Source organism: Bison bison, unplaced genomic scaffold (genome assembly GCF_000754665.1).
Source record: "Bison bison bison isolate TAMUID 2011002044 unplaced genomic scaffold, Bison_UMD1.0 scf7180017864388, whole genome shotgun sequence".
NCBI classification, from domain to species: Eukaryota; Metazoa; Chordata; class Mammalia; order Artiodactyla; family Bovidae; genus Bison; species Bison bison.
Genome location: NW_011494960.1, coordinates 4280983 through 4301320, shown reverse-complemented (window position 1 = coordinate 4301320; position 20338 = coordinate 4280983). Strand labels below are relative to the sequence as shown.

Below are 20338 nucleotides of genomic sequence, written 5' to 3'. Positions count from 1 at the left end.
CACAAACTTTCCATGCCCCCGACGCGCGAGCCTGCGAGGCCGAGCGGCCCGGAGGAGCGGGGGCTTGCAAACTGAGTAGCCTGCGGTCGCCGGCGGCCTCGGCGGCTCTGCGGGATTGGAGCGAGGCGCACGGTGCGCAGACCGCCCCTCCTTCAGGGGGAGCCGGGCCCGGCAACGCGCTGCCTTGTAAGATTACGGCCCTGCGGGGCCTGGAGGGGGATGCGAATGTGAGTGTGGGGAAGGGCACCCTGGAGCGGAACAATACCCCGGCCGTAGGCTGGGTGAATATGAGCCAGAGCACCGTGGTGCTGGGCACGGATGGAATCACGTCCGTGCTCCCGGGCAGCGTGGCCACCGCTGCCACCCAGGTAAGCAGGTCGGGCTGGAGCCGCGCCGCCTCCTGCTCCCCAGCCGCGGGAGAGGCGAGCCAGGCCCAAGCGGGTGCACGTGTGCTGATGGGGAGACCGGTTGGCAGTGCCAGGTGATGGATGCGGGAGGCAGCTTTGGGGCTTCGGAAACTCGCACTGCGCTGAGGGGTCGCTAGTTCGGGGCAGGAGGGCTGCCGCAACCCTGCCAGAGGGCTTGAGACCTCGGGAGCTGCCATTATCTGCTCCTTCCCAGCCTCAGTGGTAGCGGCCATCCAGGTGCAGACTCATCACGCAGTTGAGGCATTTAGATTCCTCCCCCTTTCTGCAGACAGGACTCCCCTTCTTGCTAACCACTGGATCTTTTTTTTTTTTTTAACTTAATTTAAAAAGGAGAAGAAAATGCAGAGAAAAACCTGGGCGGAGGGGAAGGGAGGAATGATGGTTTAGTCCTGTGGGCTTTGTACTGCAAGTTACAATAATCGTGATAACTCCTTTGATAAGTAGTTTATATGAGGCCGCTACTGAAGTTTAAGCCTCAGAGCCTATCTTTTCCAAAACCTGTACCAAATTTCGTGTATATATTTTTCTTAGAGTACTCCTCTCAATTGTATAAGCTCCAGGCCCTACAAACCTGGATTCACCTGTGCATTTGATCCTTTAGGTTCAACCAGAGGCATGAAAAACCCACAAAACAAATCCCAGTCCTGAGTGGGGCAGGAGGCAGCTGTTGCTGGTGGCCCTCCTCCCATATGGGCTTTTGTCTTCTCCCACTCCCTCCAGTCTCTCCCCTCCTTCTCTGATTTCTTCCCTCCATCCTGTTTCATAGACTTCAGCTCGTCCTTTCCCACTGTGTGCCTCTCCACAGCCTCCTCTCCTCTTAGCTTAAGGGCTAAGCCTGTGTATCCAGTGGGGGGGTTCTTGAACCTGCACACCTCCCTGTGTGAGATCTAGGGTTTATGTAGCCCTTCTTCGTTACTCTAGTGTTTGTAGACTCACACACACACACACACACACACACACACACACACACACACACACACGCTTATCCACACAGCAAGAGCTCAGCTGTTGAAATAACTAGAAATGGATGTAAGCTTAGGCTTTCCCACTCGCCCTTACTCTTGGGGTGAACCTCTGGAGGGTTTGCATTAACTGCCTGTGACAGCATGTGCCCAAGAGTGTGACCCCAGGTGGAGGCAGAAAATTTGTCTCACAGGTCTTGCTTAACCTCCGCACTGCGGCAAAAGGAGCCGGAACTCCCACCCTTTCTAGCCCTGGAAGAATTGAAGGGGGAGGGAGCTGGAGATGGTGTGTGTGAGAGGTGTGTAGTGGGGATATTAAAGATGAGCAGTGTAGATCAAGCCCTGCCCTTACCTATTTTCAGTTCTGCCCATCTTTCTGATTCTTGTCTTTCTGCCACCCACCTTGCCCCTCCTCCTCTCTCCGCTAGATCTTCTTCCCATCTTGCCAGCTGCTTCTTTATCCTCCACGGCCTGTGGAACAGTGTGGACAGGCCAGAATGCTAGAATAGGAGGAGGGAGAAGGTGACTGAGAAGGACCAGGGCTCAGGTCCCTGGAAGCTCTGTGTCATGTCTGGGTGTCCTGAACACTTTCTGAGTTTATTTGCAGTTTTTCCTTCTGCTTTGCAGTAAGGCATTCCAGAACTAGGGAGTGCCCAAATAGAGCATCTTAGTGTGTGCTTGGAGAGGTGAGACCCTCAAACCCATAGACTGCAGGAGCGGGAGGGTGCCTCGGAAGACTGTGATTCTGAACCCCTCAGTTTACAGATGGGGACACAGAAGCTCCAAGAGAGCCAGTGGCTTGCCTGTGGTTATCCAGCTGGGTAGGATAAAGTGTAGACCAGAACTCAAGGTTTTTGATGTCCTGTCTCTTTCCATGTCTTTATCCGTCCCCCTCTTGTTTCACCCCTAAAGCTCCCTCCTTCCCATCTCCCTTTCCCTAGAGCTGAAAGGCACCCCTTTAATGAGCTGAGAGGCAGCTTCTGCCCGTAGGCTTTGGAGAGAGTGATGCAGGGGCTCTGGCTGGCTTCAGGAATTGCAGCTCTCTTTCTGGCCTTAGCATGGAGTCCAAAAAAAAGAGAGAGAGAGAGAGAAAGGGGTGTGTTGAGGAATTTGGGGAGGTAGGGGTTATTTAGGAACCTGCTTGCTGGGGACCCTAGGCATGATATTGGGGCCTGCTTGCCAAAGGAACTCTTGGTCAGGGGTTAGGGATGGAGGGATCTGCTTGCAATCAACCTACAGGTTCAAGGTTTGGGGAAAGCTGCTTGCTGGTGTGACTTGACTGCAGGATTTGGGGAAAGAGGGGGTTCAAGAGTCTCTTGAAATGGATCTTCACATCAGAATTGGGAGCCTGCCTGCTGAAAGCGTGCAGGGTTGAGGGGTCAGGGCCCTGCCTGCCGATGCATCCTCGTGTGAAAAGTGGGGGCCTGCTTGCTGGGAAGGACCCTCAGCTTTGAGCGGGGAGGGATGGAGGGGTGGAATGGGACCTGCCTGCCGACCTACCTAGGGCTGTGATCCGACAATGTGCTTTTCCGCCCCCAGGAGGACGAGCAAGGGGATGAGAATAAGGCCCGAGGGAACTGGTCCAGCAAACTGGACTTCATCCTGTCCATGGTGGGGTACGCAGTGGGGCTGGGCAATGTCTGGAGGTTTCCCTACCTGGCCTTCCAGAACGGGGGAGGTATGGCTTTTCCGCTCTTTCCCCCAGGCTGGGCGGGCACTTGTGGGCTGGCGGGGGACACAGAGCAGGAGATACAAAATCTGGGGACTCAGGCTGAGAGAGGAGGCTCTGGGCAGGCCCTTCACACTCCAGCTCCATCCCCTATAGGCATCTGTGGGAAGCTGGAGAGCAGGAGCTACCATACCTGGTTGGTACTAGATCCAGGAGGCTTTTATCTGGAGATGGAGCTCAGGGGAGAGATGGGTTTCCACGAGGCCCCATTGACCACTTGGGAGGCTGGGTCCTGATTCAGGTGAACACTGATGCAGGCGAGTTCAAATAAATCCTAATTTAGCCCACAAGTATTTCGGTACCTGATGCCCTCCTCGCACGTGAATAGTTTTAGAGCCAGGAGCTGTGCCGTCCCGGACATCGAATTAAGTACGTGGTAAGATAGTAACCTGGAAATCTGAGCCTGCTGGGCACTTGGGTCGTGCAGAGGACAGGATGCAGGCGAGCCAGGAGGTGGGTGCAGAGCGGCGAGGGGCTGTGCTCTTGAGAAGGGAGCAAGCAGGGCTAATTTTGACTTTAGCAAAAATGGTTTCCGTTGCATTTGTCCTCACTGGGTGGAAGGAAAACCATTTCTAAAATGAGGTGGGTGCCAGTCACTCACGTGCCAGCTGCCAGGCCTCTAGGATCCACTGTGCCTCTCCTGTACCCACTGAGGAGGGACCCGGCACATCCAGGGTCCCCTTTGCTTGCCCTGGCCACACCAAGGCACCACAGGGTGGGGCTAAGCCAAGCCCCCTTTACAAATAGGAATTTGCGCCTCAGTTTCTCTTTCACGGCTTCTCAACTGGACCAAGGAGATAAGAAATGCGCCCCTCACCCCATCGGGTTAGGCACTTAAGGGTTTGGGTTTTGTTTCTTTCTTTCTTTGTTTTTTGGTCTCTGTGTGAGCTCTCCAGGTACAGGGAGGAGGGACAGGTGCAGCCACGGGATGATGAAAACGGAAAAATATGTTAACACCCCTCCCCCTGATTCCAAATTAGGACACTGTTGACAAGTATTCATGAGGAGGGCAGGGTGGTTACGATCAGGGAGGGGTGCCCCGGAAACAGAAGAAGCACGCTGGTTACACGAAGACTGCTGCCCCAGCTGTGTTTCACTCATTCTCTGCAGGGAGTCCCCAGACCAGGGTGCTGTGATAAAGCTTCCAGTGCCAGAAAAGGGGGCGGACAGCCAGGGTGGGTGAGGGAGGGGGTTCCAGTCCAGGGAGCACGGCAGCTTTGCAGCCAGAGGCTCTGCTGGACGAGCTTTACTCGCCCTTTGCCCACGATCTGAGAAAAACAAAGTGCCCGGCTGCATGGGGAGTTGAGTCCAGCCACCAGGAGGGGAGGTAACCTCTTCCGCAAGCACTTCGGCTCCAGCCCCTTCAAGGGGGTGGAGGGGAGGGGATGGAGGGCTCGCTTGCTTCCTCCCTCCCAGGAACAAAAGAGAAGGGTTGCACGATCCACATCTTTCTCTAAAACCCATTCAGGAGAGGATAAAGCCAGAGCCCCGGTTTTACTCCCCAGCAGTCCCTGGCCTTCCTCCTCTGGAGAGGCCCTGGCAGGAAAGGCCCTTCCAGCAGGAGGAACTGACAAGAGAAAGATCAGCTTTCCTTCTGTGGAGCCCAGTGTTCTGGGACTCTGTCATGAGTCCCCAAATTGGTTCTGACTGTGCAACAGCCCTCCCTGGTCTAGACCTTTTCAAAGATCATGGCTATTCCCCAAGCTCCTACCAAACAACCCCAAAGAATCCTTGAGGATGAAGAACCCCCAGGAACCCTCAGCCAGTCTCTGGAGACCTGCCAGCTCCCGGAGCCCTGGCCTGGGCGTTCTAGAGAACAGAAAGGAAGGATCAACATCATCAGAAGCCCACAGTCTAGATAAGACACCCACATAAATATTGTCAAGTACCTGGTGTTGGGAGGGGAGGTGCTGTGGGATGGTAGAGAAGGGAGACTTCCTGGAGGAGGAGGCATTTGCACTGACTGACCTTGCAGGATGGAAGGGACTTCTCACATGGAGAAGGAAGTTTGAAGGCTGAGGTAGGGGGGAAAGATGTCCCTACCACGCCTCTGGTTGGTAGAAGGTGTACAGGTGACTCAAGTCAAGGGCCCCTGCAGTCTAGCTTAGCAGATTTGGAGAGCTGGGATGCCAATGAGATTTCACCAAAACGGAGTCCAGCAGTGAATCAGAAGTGTGGATTTGTTGAACATTGGAAGGAAGGGCTTAATTTGAGAATGTTGAAGTACTAGACTAAGAAAAAGAAAAGAACAAAGCACACTCAGCATGCAACCCTCAATGACCCATCCAATGGGGAATTGAAAAAAATTGTCTGGTTGCAGGGTACCCTGGCATTGTTTAGAGGATGGTTCCTATATGTCCCTGGGTGCTTCGGTTGAGCTGGAATATCAAAAGCTTCCTGGAGAAGGCAGGGAGCTCGCTCCCGAGGGGGAGGGGGAGGATGGAGCCTGCCCGCTTGGGCCTCTCTGAGCTCTCACCTCCTACTCTCTCTTTCCAAGGTGCTTTCCTCATCCCTTACCTAATGATGCTGGCTCTGGCAGGGTTGCCCATCTTCTTCCTAGAGGTGTCCCTGGGCCAGTTTGCCAGCCAGGGGCCGGTGTCTGTGTGGAAGGCCATCCCAGCCCTGCAAGGTGAGTGCTTCCTGCTTCCCAGCTGCCTCAGCCCTTCCCTGCCCTCTCTGGCACCAAAGGGCCCCAGGGAGTGAGACCTGCTTCTGTGATTGGGAGAACCCACTCCTTCCTTCTCTATTTGATCAGTTTCACCACTGGGGCCCTCTGAAGAATGGCCCAAGATCATCTCTGGCATCACCCTGTTCCTGGCAGAATGTCTTGATGTCCCTGTAGACACAGAGTCTATTCCACTATTAATGTGTCCATCTGTAAGAGGGAGCCAGCGCCCACATTCCCCTCCCCTGTGCCCAACCGTTAAGGATTCCACAGGATCTGGGGGAAACGAATCCCTGAACCTTTTGCTTCCACAGGCTGTGGCATCGCAATGCTGATCATCTCCGTCCTAATAGCCATATACTACAATGTGATTATTTGCTACACTCTTTTCTACCTGTTTGCCTCCTTTGTGTCTGTGCTGCCCTGGGGCTCCTGCAACAACCCTTGGAACACGCCGGAATGCAAAGACAAAACCAAACTTTTATTAGGTAAGTTTGGATATACCTGCAGCAGGCGAATCATTCATTCATTCATTCTGGGAGGATGAACTGAGCACCTATTATGTTTGCAGGCTCTATACTAGATGCTGGGGGTACAGAGATGAAAACCACCCTCGAATATGGTTAATTCTAATATTTAAGAGACTCAGGGCCTAGGCTGGGTAGTCAAATTCTTGTTTGCTCATGAATAGCTTGGAGTCTTTGTTGAAAATGTAGAATTACAAGTCCACCAAGTAGTCTGACTTACTAGATTTGGCTACAGTGGTGTCCCCTGGTGACTCGTGCACATGGTACAGTCTGTAAAGCAATGAGGTCTAGAGTCTAGGAGAGTGAGGCATGTGAGCCTGGGTCCACACTTCACACGATGCTGCCCAGAGCATGAGGTAAACACATGAGATGCTTGACCTACAGACTTCTGACAGAAAGGAACATAGCGAAGTGCTTAGAAGAGGGAAGGCCATCTGGGGAGGTGGGGAGTGTTCCTGGGGAGCACTTGTTCAGACCTGAAACACTCTGAGGCTCGGGGGCTTGGGGGAACCATCAGTTTGTTAGGTCAAGGGCAAAAGTGTGGCAGTGCAGAGGGGCAGGGCAGAGTGGCTGCAAGGCTTCCGGTGTGTAAGGCGTTTTGCCCCTGGTGGTATGTGCATTTGCGTCAGGCAACTTCTCTCTGGGTCTCAGTTTTCCTCATTTGCAAAACAGAAATGCTAACAACATTCTTCATCTGCTTACCTCACGGGATTGCTGTAAGGAGAAAAGAAGTGGAGGATGTGATCCGAGTTGGAAAGCACACAGATAGAAGGTGCCAGTACCAGATGCCTTTGAAGGTGCTGATCATTTTCATGAACACCAGTTAGCACGCAGTTTCTTCTTTCCCCAGCACGTCTGTTATTCCCTTTAAGCAGTCAGAATCCTGTGTCTCTTAGTGTCGGTCCCCCAACCCAGCTCTTTTGCCTGGACAGCCTGCACGCTACAGAAAAAGGAAGTTACTTACATGCTTTGAGTGTGTAAGAGAGAAAGACGACACATCCCTAACCACCCCACCCCCTCCAGAGAGGCACATTCCTAAAGGCGGGAACTCACACTGGAGTGCTTTTACACACCCATGCGTGGATGCCTACAACACACCCAGCCTCCAACTGGCGGCCCTTTGGACGAGGTTGCAGGAGAACTGATACTGGAGAGACATGCTCATCAAATTCAAACCCAGGGCACCTGAAGCGCTCAGAATGAGGCTTTGTGGATTCCCTGGAGTGGGGACTTTCACGGACATGAATTTGAACAACTTGGAGAGATGGTGAAGTACAGGGAAGCCTGGCATGATGCAGTCCATGGGGTGCCAAAGAGCCCAACACTACTTAGCGACTGAACAGCAGCTGGTGTGGGGCCCACTAGAGGAATGACCAGGAGTGAGAGCCCCTCGAGACTCTCTGGGCTTCCGTGCCTTCATCTTTACAATCTCCATGTGGATTAACTCTAAATTTAGGAGCGGTGGTTCTCAGCCCAAACTGTTGCTCATGGGCATCACCTGGGAACTAGCAAATCAAGACATCACTTAGAGTCGAGCCCAGACCAAGTACAGTGGACTCTCCGGGGATGAAGCCTAGTACTCTGTAAAACTGTATGTTTACGGTTCCCCAGGCACACCCAGGAGTAGGAACCACCAGGCTGGCGCTTGCCCACAGCCCTTAATTAGTCTTCCCTTAACCACGTTTGGAATGGAGTGCCCACCTTCTTGCCCTGTGCTCCCTACCAGCTCAGAGCCACCTTTGCAAAGCCGCTGAGAGAACCCCACTCAGTAAGCTAGCTGCTCGCAGATTCACCACTGACGATCTGCTGCTGGAATGGATTCCTGAACCTGGTTGTCATTTTGGCAAAGTGCACTGTCCAGGACCTGGGGTCTGGAGTGGAGAAAAGCCTCAAGTCATCCCAGTGCCCAGACTGTCCATCCAGGATTGTGTCTGGGGCAGAAGTCACTTTCTGAAGGAGCCCCGCTCGGGGAGGGCTGTTGCCTTGATCCAGCCTCCAGGGAAGCTTCCCTGGGCACTTCCGTCAGGGCCTTCTTGGGTCATGGTGATCGGTGTCTTGCAGCTGTCCTTTGGGAGGGACGGTAGTTTAGAAATGCTGTTCCCTCTGCTAACAATATCCATTAGTATTTATGCAACACAGTAAGCCTTAACAGTAATAGCAAGCATCACTTACTACTCATCAACCACCATGTTAAAACTCTTTAATAACTCGTATTACCAATGTTAGGATGGACAACAAGCCAACATATGGGTTTAATTGTTATTTCCAGTTTATAGGTGAAAAATCTAGAGCTCAAGTTCATAAGCTAGCTCTGTGGTAGACCTAGGATTGGATCCCAAGTTTGCCTGCCTCCCAAGGCCGTGGTCCTAACCACTCCTTAGCCTACTCAGCAGCTTCATAAACGATGTCTCTGCTATTCCTAATGAGAGCCCAATGAGTCCCAAGGGGCAGATGACATGGTCACTATGTTGCAGGTGACAAAGTGGACTCTAAGCCTCAGAGGGTGGAAATATCCAGTCACATGTCTCTAGGTAGAGCCAGCACCAGGATTTGGGTCTCAGTGACCCCTGATTCTCTGCTCATCCAGGGCTCCTGAAGGCTTTATTCTGTCAGCCTCGGCAGAGTGACATCTGTCTAGGTGTTTGTAGCTGAGATTCTATGGAGTTTAAAAGAAAGCTCATTTGAACAGTAGTTTTGACTTAGTAATACCACTTCTGGGGATCTACTGTTAAAGGCAAATCAAAGACACAGGTGAGGACTATTCAAGATTTTTCATTGTAGTCACATTTATAGTCTAGGAAAACATGGGAAACAGTAATAAAACTTTAATAATTCCATGGTTCAAATAAATTACAGTGCATTTTTAAAGACAAAGAATGCTTCATAGTCTTTAAAAATGAATATTCATAAAACATAGGGAAATCATCAGCACATCATGTTAAATGTAAAGGCAGGATACAGATTTATAGTATAATTATGTTTTTACTAACAATAATGTGCTGGTAGAACACACACAGGAAAGAGACACACGCATATTGCCTGGTAGATTTGGAGCCATTCTTTTTTTTCTGTTTCCCTAGATCTTCTATCAGGGACATGCATTTACTTTATGGTTGGAGAATGCATATGTATATGTACATATACATTTATGCAGCGTGTGTGTGTGTTTTTACAGCAACCTGAACACATTGTCTGGGCCAGGCATGTGGGTGCAGGCATTGCTGGTTTTGTGGAATTTTTTTTTCTGGCTCATAATATCCCAGGGAACGTGAAAGGCAGAGCGAAGACATTATACAGCAAAGCACCTTATGATACAAACCATAAAAATGATGCAAGCTCTGAGCAGAGAGAGAAATGAACATTTTTCATTCTATTCCCTGGAAGCATGTGGACAGGCTTAGAAGATCTTATCTCATTCTTAGCCGGTAGTTTAAAATTTTTTGTTTGTTTAAAGTGAAGGTCTCAATTTCCCCTCTCTCAATGGAACCCCTCCATCTGTTCTTTGCTGGGCTTTGTAAACTTGACCATTTTCCGTGACCAGGGACAGGCTATCCTTTTCATAAGTATTGACCCTGTGGGGTCCTAAAGTGACTTAGAAAAGGGGATGACTTGCAGAGACATAGACAACTTTGTAGCCCCATTTCTCTGCTGGACAAGATGGGAGTTCAAGGACTTCTATGCTGATCCACTGGCTAAGACTCCATGCTCCTATGCAGGAGGCACGGGTTCGATCCCTGGTCAGGGAACTAAGATCCTGCATGCTGCACAGTGTCACCAAAAAAATAAAATAAAGGGAGTCCAGACAATGATGTCCCAGGCTGCCTCCCAAATGGCCATTCTGAGAGAGGCTTGTTTTTGTTGTTCAGTCACTAAGTCGTATCCGTTTCTTTGCAACCCCATGGGTGGCAGCATGCCAGGCTTCACTGTCCTTGTTTAGGAAGTGGAAAAACTCCGTCTCCTAGTGCAGTGTTCCACAAATGACCTTCCAAGCTCATCCACTCTCTTATAACCCCATAACCATCCTACCCTGTGATAGCAGGCAGCTGGTCCCAGGAAAGCAGGATAGATTCCCTGGCCATTATGACCTTCACTTACAGCAGGAACAGCTTTATGCCATGGCCCCTGAGCTCTGCTAGGGACCACTGCCTGGGACCCCCCCGCATCACTAGATGCCAGGACCCTGGTACTGCCCTGGCTCAGTCCCCTGGTAGAGCTTGCCACACATTTCTAAGGTGTAGATTGTGAAAGAGGCTGTTTTCCTTAAGGACATTCAACCCTCTGGGTATTTGTAATGTTGAAGGGCTAATCCATGCTTGCTGAGTGAGACCAGTGACTGTTTTTTGAAATTAGGAGCTAGCTGGGTCACCTAAAATAGGAATTGCATAAATACCATTTCTATTTCTAGAATGGCTTAATTTGCATTAGAACTTTAATTCAACGATTCCTTTTCTAACTAGTCTTTCGTGTGCTCTCATTTATTCATAATTGCCCAAGTAAAGAGAATCCTTCCAACTGCTTCCAATTCAGCGCGATCCTTATCACGGTTCTTTGTTCAGGGTTGCTGAGCCGCAGAGCTCGCTGACGGCAGGGCCCGTCGCTCCTTTGCTGGCGGACCTGAAGGCGCAGTGCGCTGGGAAGCGCGCTCCTGCCGCCCAGTGGTGAGAGGGGATATTGCAGGAGGCCGCAGTGCCGCAGGGACGCTGTGACCTTGCACTGCGGCGGTGAGTGGTAATCCAGACACGCCCAGAGACGCTCTCTAGGGAAGCTGCCCACGTGTTCCTCTGTGGCAGATTTGGAAGCAAGGGATTTGGAGTTTGCCCGTGCATTAGCGATCTCTTCCAATCACAGAGGGCTGGACTTTTTGGCAGGAGGGCGAGAAATAGCTTCTGTGCTTACAGGAAAGGGACATGAGTGGTGCTTTAATTAACTTCATTCTGGTCCCCGAGGGGGAAACAAATGCTTCCTCGGTAAATAGTTGATAGTTTTGAGCTCAGAATCCCCCTGAAACTGTTATGTGATCAAAGAAGATAATATTGGGTAAGAAGGTGTTTTGAGAACTCCCAAAGCGGTGCTTCTGAAACCCCAGAGACTTGGGGGGAGGCATTTTGCAATGTTCACAGACATTTTTGGTTGTCACAAGTGGGGCAGGGGGAAGATAAATGTTCCTGACATGTAGTGGGCAGAGGTCAGAGATGTTGCTCATACCTTGCAATACTCAGCACAGCCTCCCCACCAAAGAGAATTTTCTGATCCCATGTGTCAGTAGTACTGCTGTTTAGAAAACCTGTGGTCTAAAGAACCAGTCAGAGGTAAGGGGTTCTTATTATTACAGCTTTAAATTTTATCCAGCTTTCTCAGATATTCTGGAGAGGTTGTGTGGGAGGCATTAGATGCCTTATGGCTGGCAAGTGGAATTGAGAGACGATGTTGAGGATCAGAGATGCTCACCCCATGAAAAGGTGTAACAATGACATTTGCATTATGGCTAGATTTTACCAGGTCCAGCTGTGTGCTAGATGTTGCATGAGATGGTTTCATTCATGATCTATCTCACGTAATTTGGTTCTTGGAGCAGCCTTCACACTAGACTCTTTATGATCCGAAAAACGGAGGCTTGGACAGATAAAGGAATTTGTCCAAGCTCTCAGAGCTAGTGGAATTCCTGAGTCCACAGTTCCCACTTTGCTGTGCCATGGAGGACATGCATTCGGAATCCATGCACAATGTCTAGGCTGCACGTGGTTTTTGTTTGTTTGGTCCACAGTGTTTAAAGATAATTTGGCCTTATTTCCAATATTTTAAAATGGAGAGACTTCATGTAAATATCCAGGGTTTCTGCATCTTTTATCGGAACACCTGGAAAAGCATGGCAGGATTGGCTGGTGCAATCATCGCTCAATATTCATGGGACTGGTTCAGAGCCCTGTCAGATACCGAAGTCTGCAGGTGTTCCAGTGCAGGATATAAAATGGTGTAGGACAACAAAAACTGTATCCAGCCAACCTCCATCGACATTTCAGTCTGCAGTTGGTTGAATCCGAGGATATTAAATCTGCAGATACACAGGGAAGATCATACTCTCTGCTTCAGTTCAGTTCAGTCGCTCAGTCACGTCTGACTCTTTGCAACCCCATGAATTGCAGCATGCCAGGCCTCCCTTCCATCACCAACTCCCGGAGTTCACTCAAACTCATGTCCATCGAGTCGGTGATGCCATCTCATCCTCTGTCGTGCTCTCTGTTTATCATAACTTTGTACCCTCCATTTTATATCTTTCTCATTTGTGTCACCAGCCTGACTCTTAAAGGTGTTTGAGTTTATGTTCCCTGTTTTCTGCTTCCAAGTAGAGTGGCTAAGAGCATGGCCTCCAAAGAGAGAGTGACCGTTTGCCTCCTGATTCTGCTGTGTGACCTTGGCAAGCAACTGCCCTTCTCTGTGCCCAGTTTCTTTATTTGCAGATGCAAGTCAAATCATCTAAGACATTTAAGACACATAAGACATTTAAAATAGTACATGGTGAAGTGCTGTGTAAGTGTTGTTGTTCTAACTGAACTGAACTGAGGGCTTCCCTGATAGCTCAGTTGGTAAAGAATCCGCCTGTATTGCAGGAGACCCCTGTTTGATTCCTGGGTCGGGAAGATCCCCTGGAGAAGGGAAAGGCTACCCACTCCAGTATTCTGGCCTGGAGAATTCCACGGACCATGTAGTCCACGGGGTCACAAAGAGTCGGACGCGACTAGGCGACTTTCACTTTCACTAAGTGCTGTGAAAGTGTTAGTTGTTGTTGTTAGTGTTACTTTGGCATCTTTATACATTACATATCCTTTGGCATTAATCCTGGTGGACTCTATGTAAAATATCAATCAGGGGATCATAGAGATATTGTAACATGATCAGAAAGACTTCAGTTTCTTCCTATGTAAAATGAAGATGACCATAGGCACCTCCCAGGTTTTCAGAGGCTTTTATGAGAGGATAATTGGCAAAGCTTCCAGCAAGGTGCCTGACACACCGACTCATCTGGTTAGTTCCCTGACCCCACCCCAGCCTAGGTCAGGCGTTCTCAGCCTCTGCACTATTGACAAGGGGGGCTGGATAATTCTCCGTCGTGGGGGTTGTCCTGTGCATTGCTGATGATTAGCAGCATCCCTGGACTCTGCCCACTAGATGCCAGGAGCACCCTGCTCCCTGAACAGGGACAACTATGTCCTCAGACATTGCCAAGTGCCCCCTGGTGGACAAATTCATCCCCAGTTGAGAAGCCCTGTTGCAGACTCATGAGCTCATGTTAGTGTGCAGGAAGCAAGTGGCATGCATATTTAGGGGACCTCTGTGTGTCGGCTGCCATGCCAGGCAGTGGGTTCAAGGTGAACTTATTAGTGAGTCTTCTGTGGCAGTAGCCCTTCAGCTTTGCTGATGTCTGATTAAAATTCATTTTGATATTTTGCAAAACTAATACAATTATGTAAAGTTTAAAAATAAAATAAAATTAGAAAAAAAATAATAAAAGAAAAGAAAAAAAAAATTCATTTCCACAAGCCATTTATTCTTTGTGGAATCATAAGGATCTTGGTTTGAATCCTGCTTCTGTTTCTCGTTAGCTGTGTGATTTTGGTAGAATCACCTAATATCCCTCTTTGAGCCTTTTTCCTCATCTTAAAGATGGAGGCAGTGGTACCCACAGCCTAGGCTGCTGTGAGCCTCAGGGTAGATAACACATGTAAAGTGCTTAGCATATAGAGAGCGCTCCAGAAAGAAGCGCTGTTGTTACCAGGACCAGGCACAGCTGAAGCGGGTACCAGGGGCTCTGGGATGAGTAACACACAATTTTGGGATTCATCTGCATCCAGCTTTACTCAGTTAATATCTTCCCAAAGTGACTGTCCAATATTTAGGAAATATTTTAGCTTTTGTCTTTAAGTTGCTGGAAAGACAAGTGTCTATTTTCTGTACAGATTTCACTGTGTTTTCATTCTGTCCTCTCCTGAACAGATTCCTGTGTGATCAATGACCATCCCAAAATACAGATCAAGAACTCGACTTTCTGCATGACCGCCTATCCCAACTTGACAATGGTTAACTTCACCAGCCAGGCCAATAAGACGTTCGTCAGTGGGAGTGAAGAGTATTTCAAGTAAGATTTTTTAAAAAACACTTTCCGAGAGAAACCCAGAAAATTAGTGAATATCCAACCTGTGGACTTGAGGGATGGGCTGCCTCTCTCTGCACCCTCCTTGCCCATGGGGCCAGTGTACCAGGGCTTCCATTTTACAAGAGACGCTGGAAATCAAATATGAATTCTTATGGCTCTCATTTTAAATGTTAGCAAATCTGTTAAAGTGAAACACTGATGTCAAATAAGATGCATGTGTCAGTGGGCCCCTTATTTGCAGCCTCTGCTTAGATAATAAGAAGTGGCCATTATATCCCCGCTGGTTTGCCTGAGTACCATGAATTCCTATTCCAAGTTTCCTCTCCTGTATGGACTCCGAGGGTACATGAGTATTCCCTGTAGAACAGAAGGGGCAGCTAGGCTGAATGAGAAAAAAAAATCCCCTCTAAAGATAACCTCGATCAGTGAGGGTGGGCCTCGATTCACCCTGAGCATTGAAATAGGAGCCTGACCCTGTGGTTGGCTGAAATCTGATCACATAATCCATGTGGTCGGGTGTATTGTACATCTCCTCCAGGGGATCTTCCCGACCCAGGAATCAAACCCATTGGCAGGCAGGTTCTTTACCTCTAGCGCCACCTGGGAAGTGATGTGTATTGTAGAAAGAAAAGAAAAGAAAGTAAGTTTAGTTGCTTAGTAGTGTCCGACTCTTTGCGACCCCGTGGACTGGAGCCTACCAGGCTCCTCCATCCGTGGGATTTTCCAGGCAAGAATACTGGAGTGGGTTGCCATCTGCTTTTGGTGGCTTTGCAAATCCTCTGGGACCATCTTAGTTTCTCAGAGGGACTGTTATCAAGAGCTTCTCTGGGCCTGTCTGACATCCCTTATTAAACCATGGAGTGGTTGAGAAGGCCAAGGGGCTGTGGAATCATTGATTAGATGGCCTACTCATTGCGGGGTGGGGACCTGGGGGCTGGGGGACCTTTTCAGTGCTTGGGAAGTACGGCCCCTGAGGTTTGGGAGCCGAGGCTGGTCCCACGCTTGGTGACTTCTACTCTACCCTTGTGCCCAGGGGGCCCCAGCTAGACCAGGAGGGGTGCTGGCCCCTTGGCTTCCCCAAGCAAGTCCAGACACTCGGCTGTCAAGTCTGCAGCCCTCTAGAGCAGCGGTCCCCCATTGTTTTGGAGCCAGAGACCAGTTTTGTGGGAGACAGTTTTTGCACAGGCTTTCAGGATGACTCAAGGGCATAACATTTGTCGTGCACTTCATTTCTATAGTTGGTACATCAGCCCCACCTCAGATCATCAGGCATTAGATTCTGGAGGTTGGGAACCCCTGCTGCAGAGTCTGGATGCTGGCTGGCCCTTGGTTCAGGTCACAGAAAGACCCGCGCCGCCCCCGCCGCCGCCCACGGCCTGTGACTTGCTTGTTGCAGAGTCGAGGGGATCGTCTTGTCTGTCATGGTGACTCATGGTCCCTGATGCAGCCTCCTGTCCCCAGGAATGACGGTGCCCGTTTGCCCTCTGTCCAGGGATTCAGGGGTCACCAGGCCGGGACTGCTTCAGGGGCCAGCAGCCACTACAGATGAGTGCCCGCTCCCTTCCATTTGCCGCTGGTCATCTGTCTTTGAATATGTTCCTTGAGTAAGGACCAGCTAGCCCTGTGTTTCCATTTCAGCCAACCTCAGCCCCAGGACGGGCCCATCACAACCTGAACTAAAATGCACAGCAGCATTTTCTATTCTTTCTGTACTGTTTTTTTAAGTTATAAAAAAATCTATTGGGATGCATTCTCATAAAAGAGTAGAACAATATAAAAGCACATACAAAATCATCCTTGGCAGTTTAGAGTTTCTGTTAGTGGTGTGTTCTTATATAAAAAATCAACCTCTGTAATGCCTGTTGGGGGAGGGGGGGCTGCACCAGGACCCCCAAGGCTGCTGGATTTGTTACACTGCTCTGGGGCAGCTGCTGATGACAGTGGAGCTGATGTAGTCTTGTTCAGAGCCTGCCCAAGGCCATAATTAATTTTTTCAAGTCGAAGTATAGTTGTGTTACCACCTCATGTTAATTTCAGGTGTACTACACAGCGATTCAGTTACACACACACACACACACACACACACACACAGAGATATATATTCTTTTTCAGATTCTTTTCCCTTATGGGTTATTATAAAATACTGAGTTCCCTGTGCTATACAGTAAGTCATTTAGGGCCATAATTAATTAAAAGCAGAGTAAGTTCAGTTGGTCTCACCGCAGACAGCTGTGGGCGGGAACCCTGATCAGCAGACCCCTCACAACCTGATCTAATCTGGCCCCTGGTGGGGAGGCTGGGGGATGCTGGGATTTTGTTCCGGGCTCCCTGGCTCTGCAGGAAGAGAAAGCCTGCAGACGGCCACCTCCCCCACCTCCTCCTTCCTTTCCCTGCTCCCCTCCCTACCCACCCTGCCCCCATCACTTCTCTCCTTTCAACTCGCAGGTACTTTGTGCTGAAGATTTCTGCAGGGATTGAGTATCCTGGTGAGATCAGGTGGCCACTAGCCTTCTGCCTCTTCCTGGCTTGGGTGATTGTGTATGCCTCCTTGGCAAAAGGAATCAAGACTTCAGGAAAAGTAAGAGTCTGGATTTACCCGAGAGGAAGCTCTGGGACACCCAGGGCAGGTTGTATGGTGGAGTAGCCGAAGGGCACTGGGAAGAGAGTCAGGGTCGTGGGTGTCATTCTCCTTCTGGCCCTGAGTAGCTGTGGGGCCTTGGGCAAGTGACTTCATGCCTGTCTGTAAAATGGGATAATAGTGCCTTTCTGCCCAGGAGGTTTTAAGGGTTAAATGAAACAGATGTTCTCAGGGCTCCTAGGGGATGGCAGGGGGCTCAGTGATGGGTTTTCTTCCTTTCCTTTCGGGCTTTCCATTCAGTAGATGGGAATCCCCGATATGCTTCAGTCACTCCCCCGAAACTCTAGAATTACTGCTCTGGCTTTCTGCATCTTGTTCTGGCTGCCAACTCAATCACTGCTCCTCCCAAGGAGCTGGAATAAGATCAAAATTGAAAGTGGATTCCTTCTCCTTGCTGCTGACCCCTCCGCATTTCATACCCTTTCTCCTGTCTGGTGCCTAACACTCTCCCATCCCATGTGCCCCCAGCAGTAAAGGGTGATGGTCCTGCCAGCGGGATATTTTTTTTGTCGAGCACATGCTTGGCCCCTCTTGCTACGTAGTCACTTGGCTGGCCCTTTGGAGGTGGTGAAATCCCTACCCCAAGCTTAGTTACAGGGCACAACACGCAGGGCCTGTGGGTAACCTCAGGATACACAGGACCTTGTAGTAGGGTCCCAATGTTTCCCCTCATCTTCCTGTTGCTTTAGAAAAAAAAACCATTAAATGGTTAACCAATCGCTTTGATGACAACCAATAATATTTAATTACCTTAAGAGTCATTTGCATGTTTCAGAATGAAACCCAAACTGTCTCAAAGGCCTAAGGAATAGAATGTGATGGTGGACTCTGAGTCCATAGGTTGTGGAGTTTGACATGGTCCAGTTGTCTGGGTCAGGGCTTAGTGTGGTCACAATGAGAAGCAGCCACTTTGGAAGGATCAGGCCTCACAGGGCCGAGGGCCTGTGCCAGCTTTCACCTGCTGGGCATGCTTCCCAGCCCCCACCAAGCCCCCACGTGACACCCATCAGCGACACGGAGCGGTCTGTCTTCTCCCAGACACGTGGACAAGATTGTGAGGCCTCTGGTGCCCTCCATGTAATCTGGTTCCACATGGGCCTGGATGGTGGATTCTGGCAGCTTGGTCAGGATCACCTGAGCCGGGTGGGGCCCTTGAACATCAGGTGGGGAGAGAGCCGGCCGGGGTTCTAGCCCCCCAGCCCTTCCCATGGTGTTTTCTGTGTAGGGACATCTCCACTTGGGCCATGAAACCTGTCTGGGCTTCACATTTGCCCTTAGCTTTGATTTATCTCTTTGCCAATAAGTGGAAAGCAGATTTTCTTTATCTTAGCTATTTCAGGAGCTAACGGTTTTCTCATTTCCAAAGCGAAGGCAGTTGGACGGGGTGATGTCTAAGACTCGCTGGCTCTAATATGATTCTGTCAGAACACCTGCTGGCTGAGACGCAGGCACTTTTCCTCTCTGACCTCAGTTCCCCCTCCGTAAAATGAGAGCTGGGATCACATGACCCCTGAGGACCCCACTGACTCTGAATGAGTATTATGAGACTGGAGCAATTGTTTTTCTAGGGCAACAAGAAAATGGGGAAAATGTTAACATGACCTTGACAGTAATTTCCCATGAGTCCCAAGGGTTTCCAGGTCTCCTCACCTTCTGCAACTTGGAACTGAGCTTCGAGTGGGAATAAAGGGCCAGATAGGAGGTTGCTTAGCAAGAGTGACCACACCTTTGCTCAGCCAAAATCAAACTGGCAAGACCATCACTCATAGCTGGAAATGGAGAGAGGACAACTTCAACCATAATCAAAGGCCAGACAGGTCTCTAGCAGGATAGGCTAGAAGGTATGACTGGTGGGAGAAGAGGTGATGGTGAGGGGGATAACACCGTCTTCTTGGTGACCCAAGGAAGGATGGCCTGCTGGCTGTAGATTCAGACCAGCCTGAGTTCGAATCCCATCTTCATCACTTTCTAATCGTGTAACTGTGGATGAGCTATTTAACTGTTGGAACCTCAGTTTCCTCATCTGTAAAATGGGAATAATGGTTCATCCCTCATAGAGCTGTTCTAAGATTAGGTGAAAGTTGCATACCTGGCATATAGGGAGCTCTTAATTAACACTAGCTCTTTTCATTTTTGTGGTATTGATGGATTGAGTGGGTACTGTGCCATACTGACATCTTGAAAGCAGCATCTCTGGTGGGAAAAGGGGAAGAGAAAGGAAACTTTGTTGCCAGGCAGTGTACTTCTCTTGTGTTAGTGCCTTCAGTCTGCCCAGCCCCCTGCTAGGTCAGGACATTTCTTCCCATTTTACAGATGGAGAAGCTGAAGCACATCAAAGTAAGTCGCCTGAGGTCATACAGCTGCTAAGAGGCAGCCCTGGGCTTTGAACCCAGGTGTTCCCCTTTAAAGCCTAGACTCTTTCCCCTACATGTCCTCTCCCAAGGAGAGTCTGTTAGGAATATGGAAGTGCAGAATTCTAGACTCATCGTTTGCACTGGGGGGATGAAAGTCTCCCCACTATGAATCAGGACCCTTGCACTCCTGCCCTGTTCTGCCATCATCAGCTCTCATTGCCAGCTGGGCAAGTCCCAGGAGGCACTTTGTCCCTTCTTCCACACCTGCAAATTCAAGGGTTGAGGTGTATTTTCTCTTAGACCGGTCTTTGTTAATCAGTCTGATTTTTAGGGGGATGGTGTCAGAATCAGTTGTTGGCATGATGTAGACGTTAATCCTTGGGGCCAGATATCACGGACTCTCTCTCTGAAATGAGTTTTGAGTAGCTTTCAGCAAGTAAGTATTTCTTTTAGGTCTGCTAACTTATCTTTCTGCTTCATTGAGAAAGATTTCCAACTAGGGATCAGTAATTAATTTTTTAAAACGAGGAATACTGCCAGAAATAATGTGTCCTGATTTATTTTCCTGCCCTGGGGTGTGCAGATATTAATCATGAAGCTTTGTTTGGAAACACGGTTGCAGATCCTCATTATAGCAGGCTTCTTTGTGATTAAAGTTCCACCAAGGCTGTCATTTCTAAGCAACAGAGATGTCCTTCTTCTCTTGCAGCAAGATAAGCTCAGGTCCTCTTGTTCAGGGTCCTAGGAGATACCAGTGGCTGGTTGCCTTCTATGAGACCTCAGTCTCCCTTTGAGCAGCTAGAATTCCAGAGTTTGGTGCGACCAGCAGGCAGCCCGAAGGTCAAATGCAGCCCATCTGACCTCTGGGGCTGCTCTGCTGGAG

At 49.6% G+C, this 20338-nt stretch overlaps 1 protein-coding gene across 1 annotated transcript in view; it reads left to right on the top strand.

The window, feature by feature from the left end:
• The window catches only part of SLC6A5 (solute carrier family 6 (neurotransmitter transporter), member 5), a 51650-nt gene that overhangs the window by 207 nt on the left and 31105 nt on the right, over positions 1-20338 (top strand). The window contains exons 2-7 of the mRNA XM_010858472.1: positions 9-368; positions 2930-3068; positions 5617-5748; positions 6099-6272; positions 14304-14445; positions 16909-17041. Of these exons, the coding sequence (XP_010856774.1) occupies positions 9-368; positions 2930-3068; positions 5617-5748; positions 6099-6272; positions 14304-14445; positions 16909-17041 (1080 nt within the window). The remainder of the gene's footprint in view (positions 1-8; positions 369-2929; positions 3069-5616; positions 5749-6098; positions 6273-14303; positions 14446-16908; positions 17042-20338) is intronic.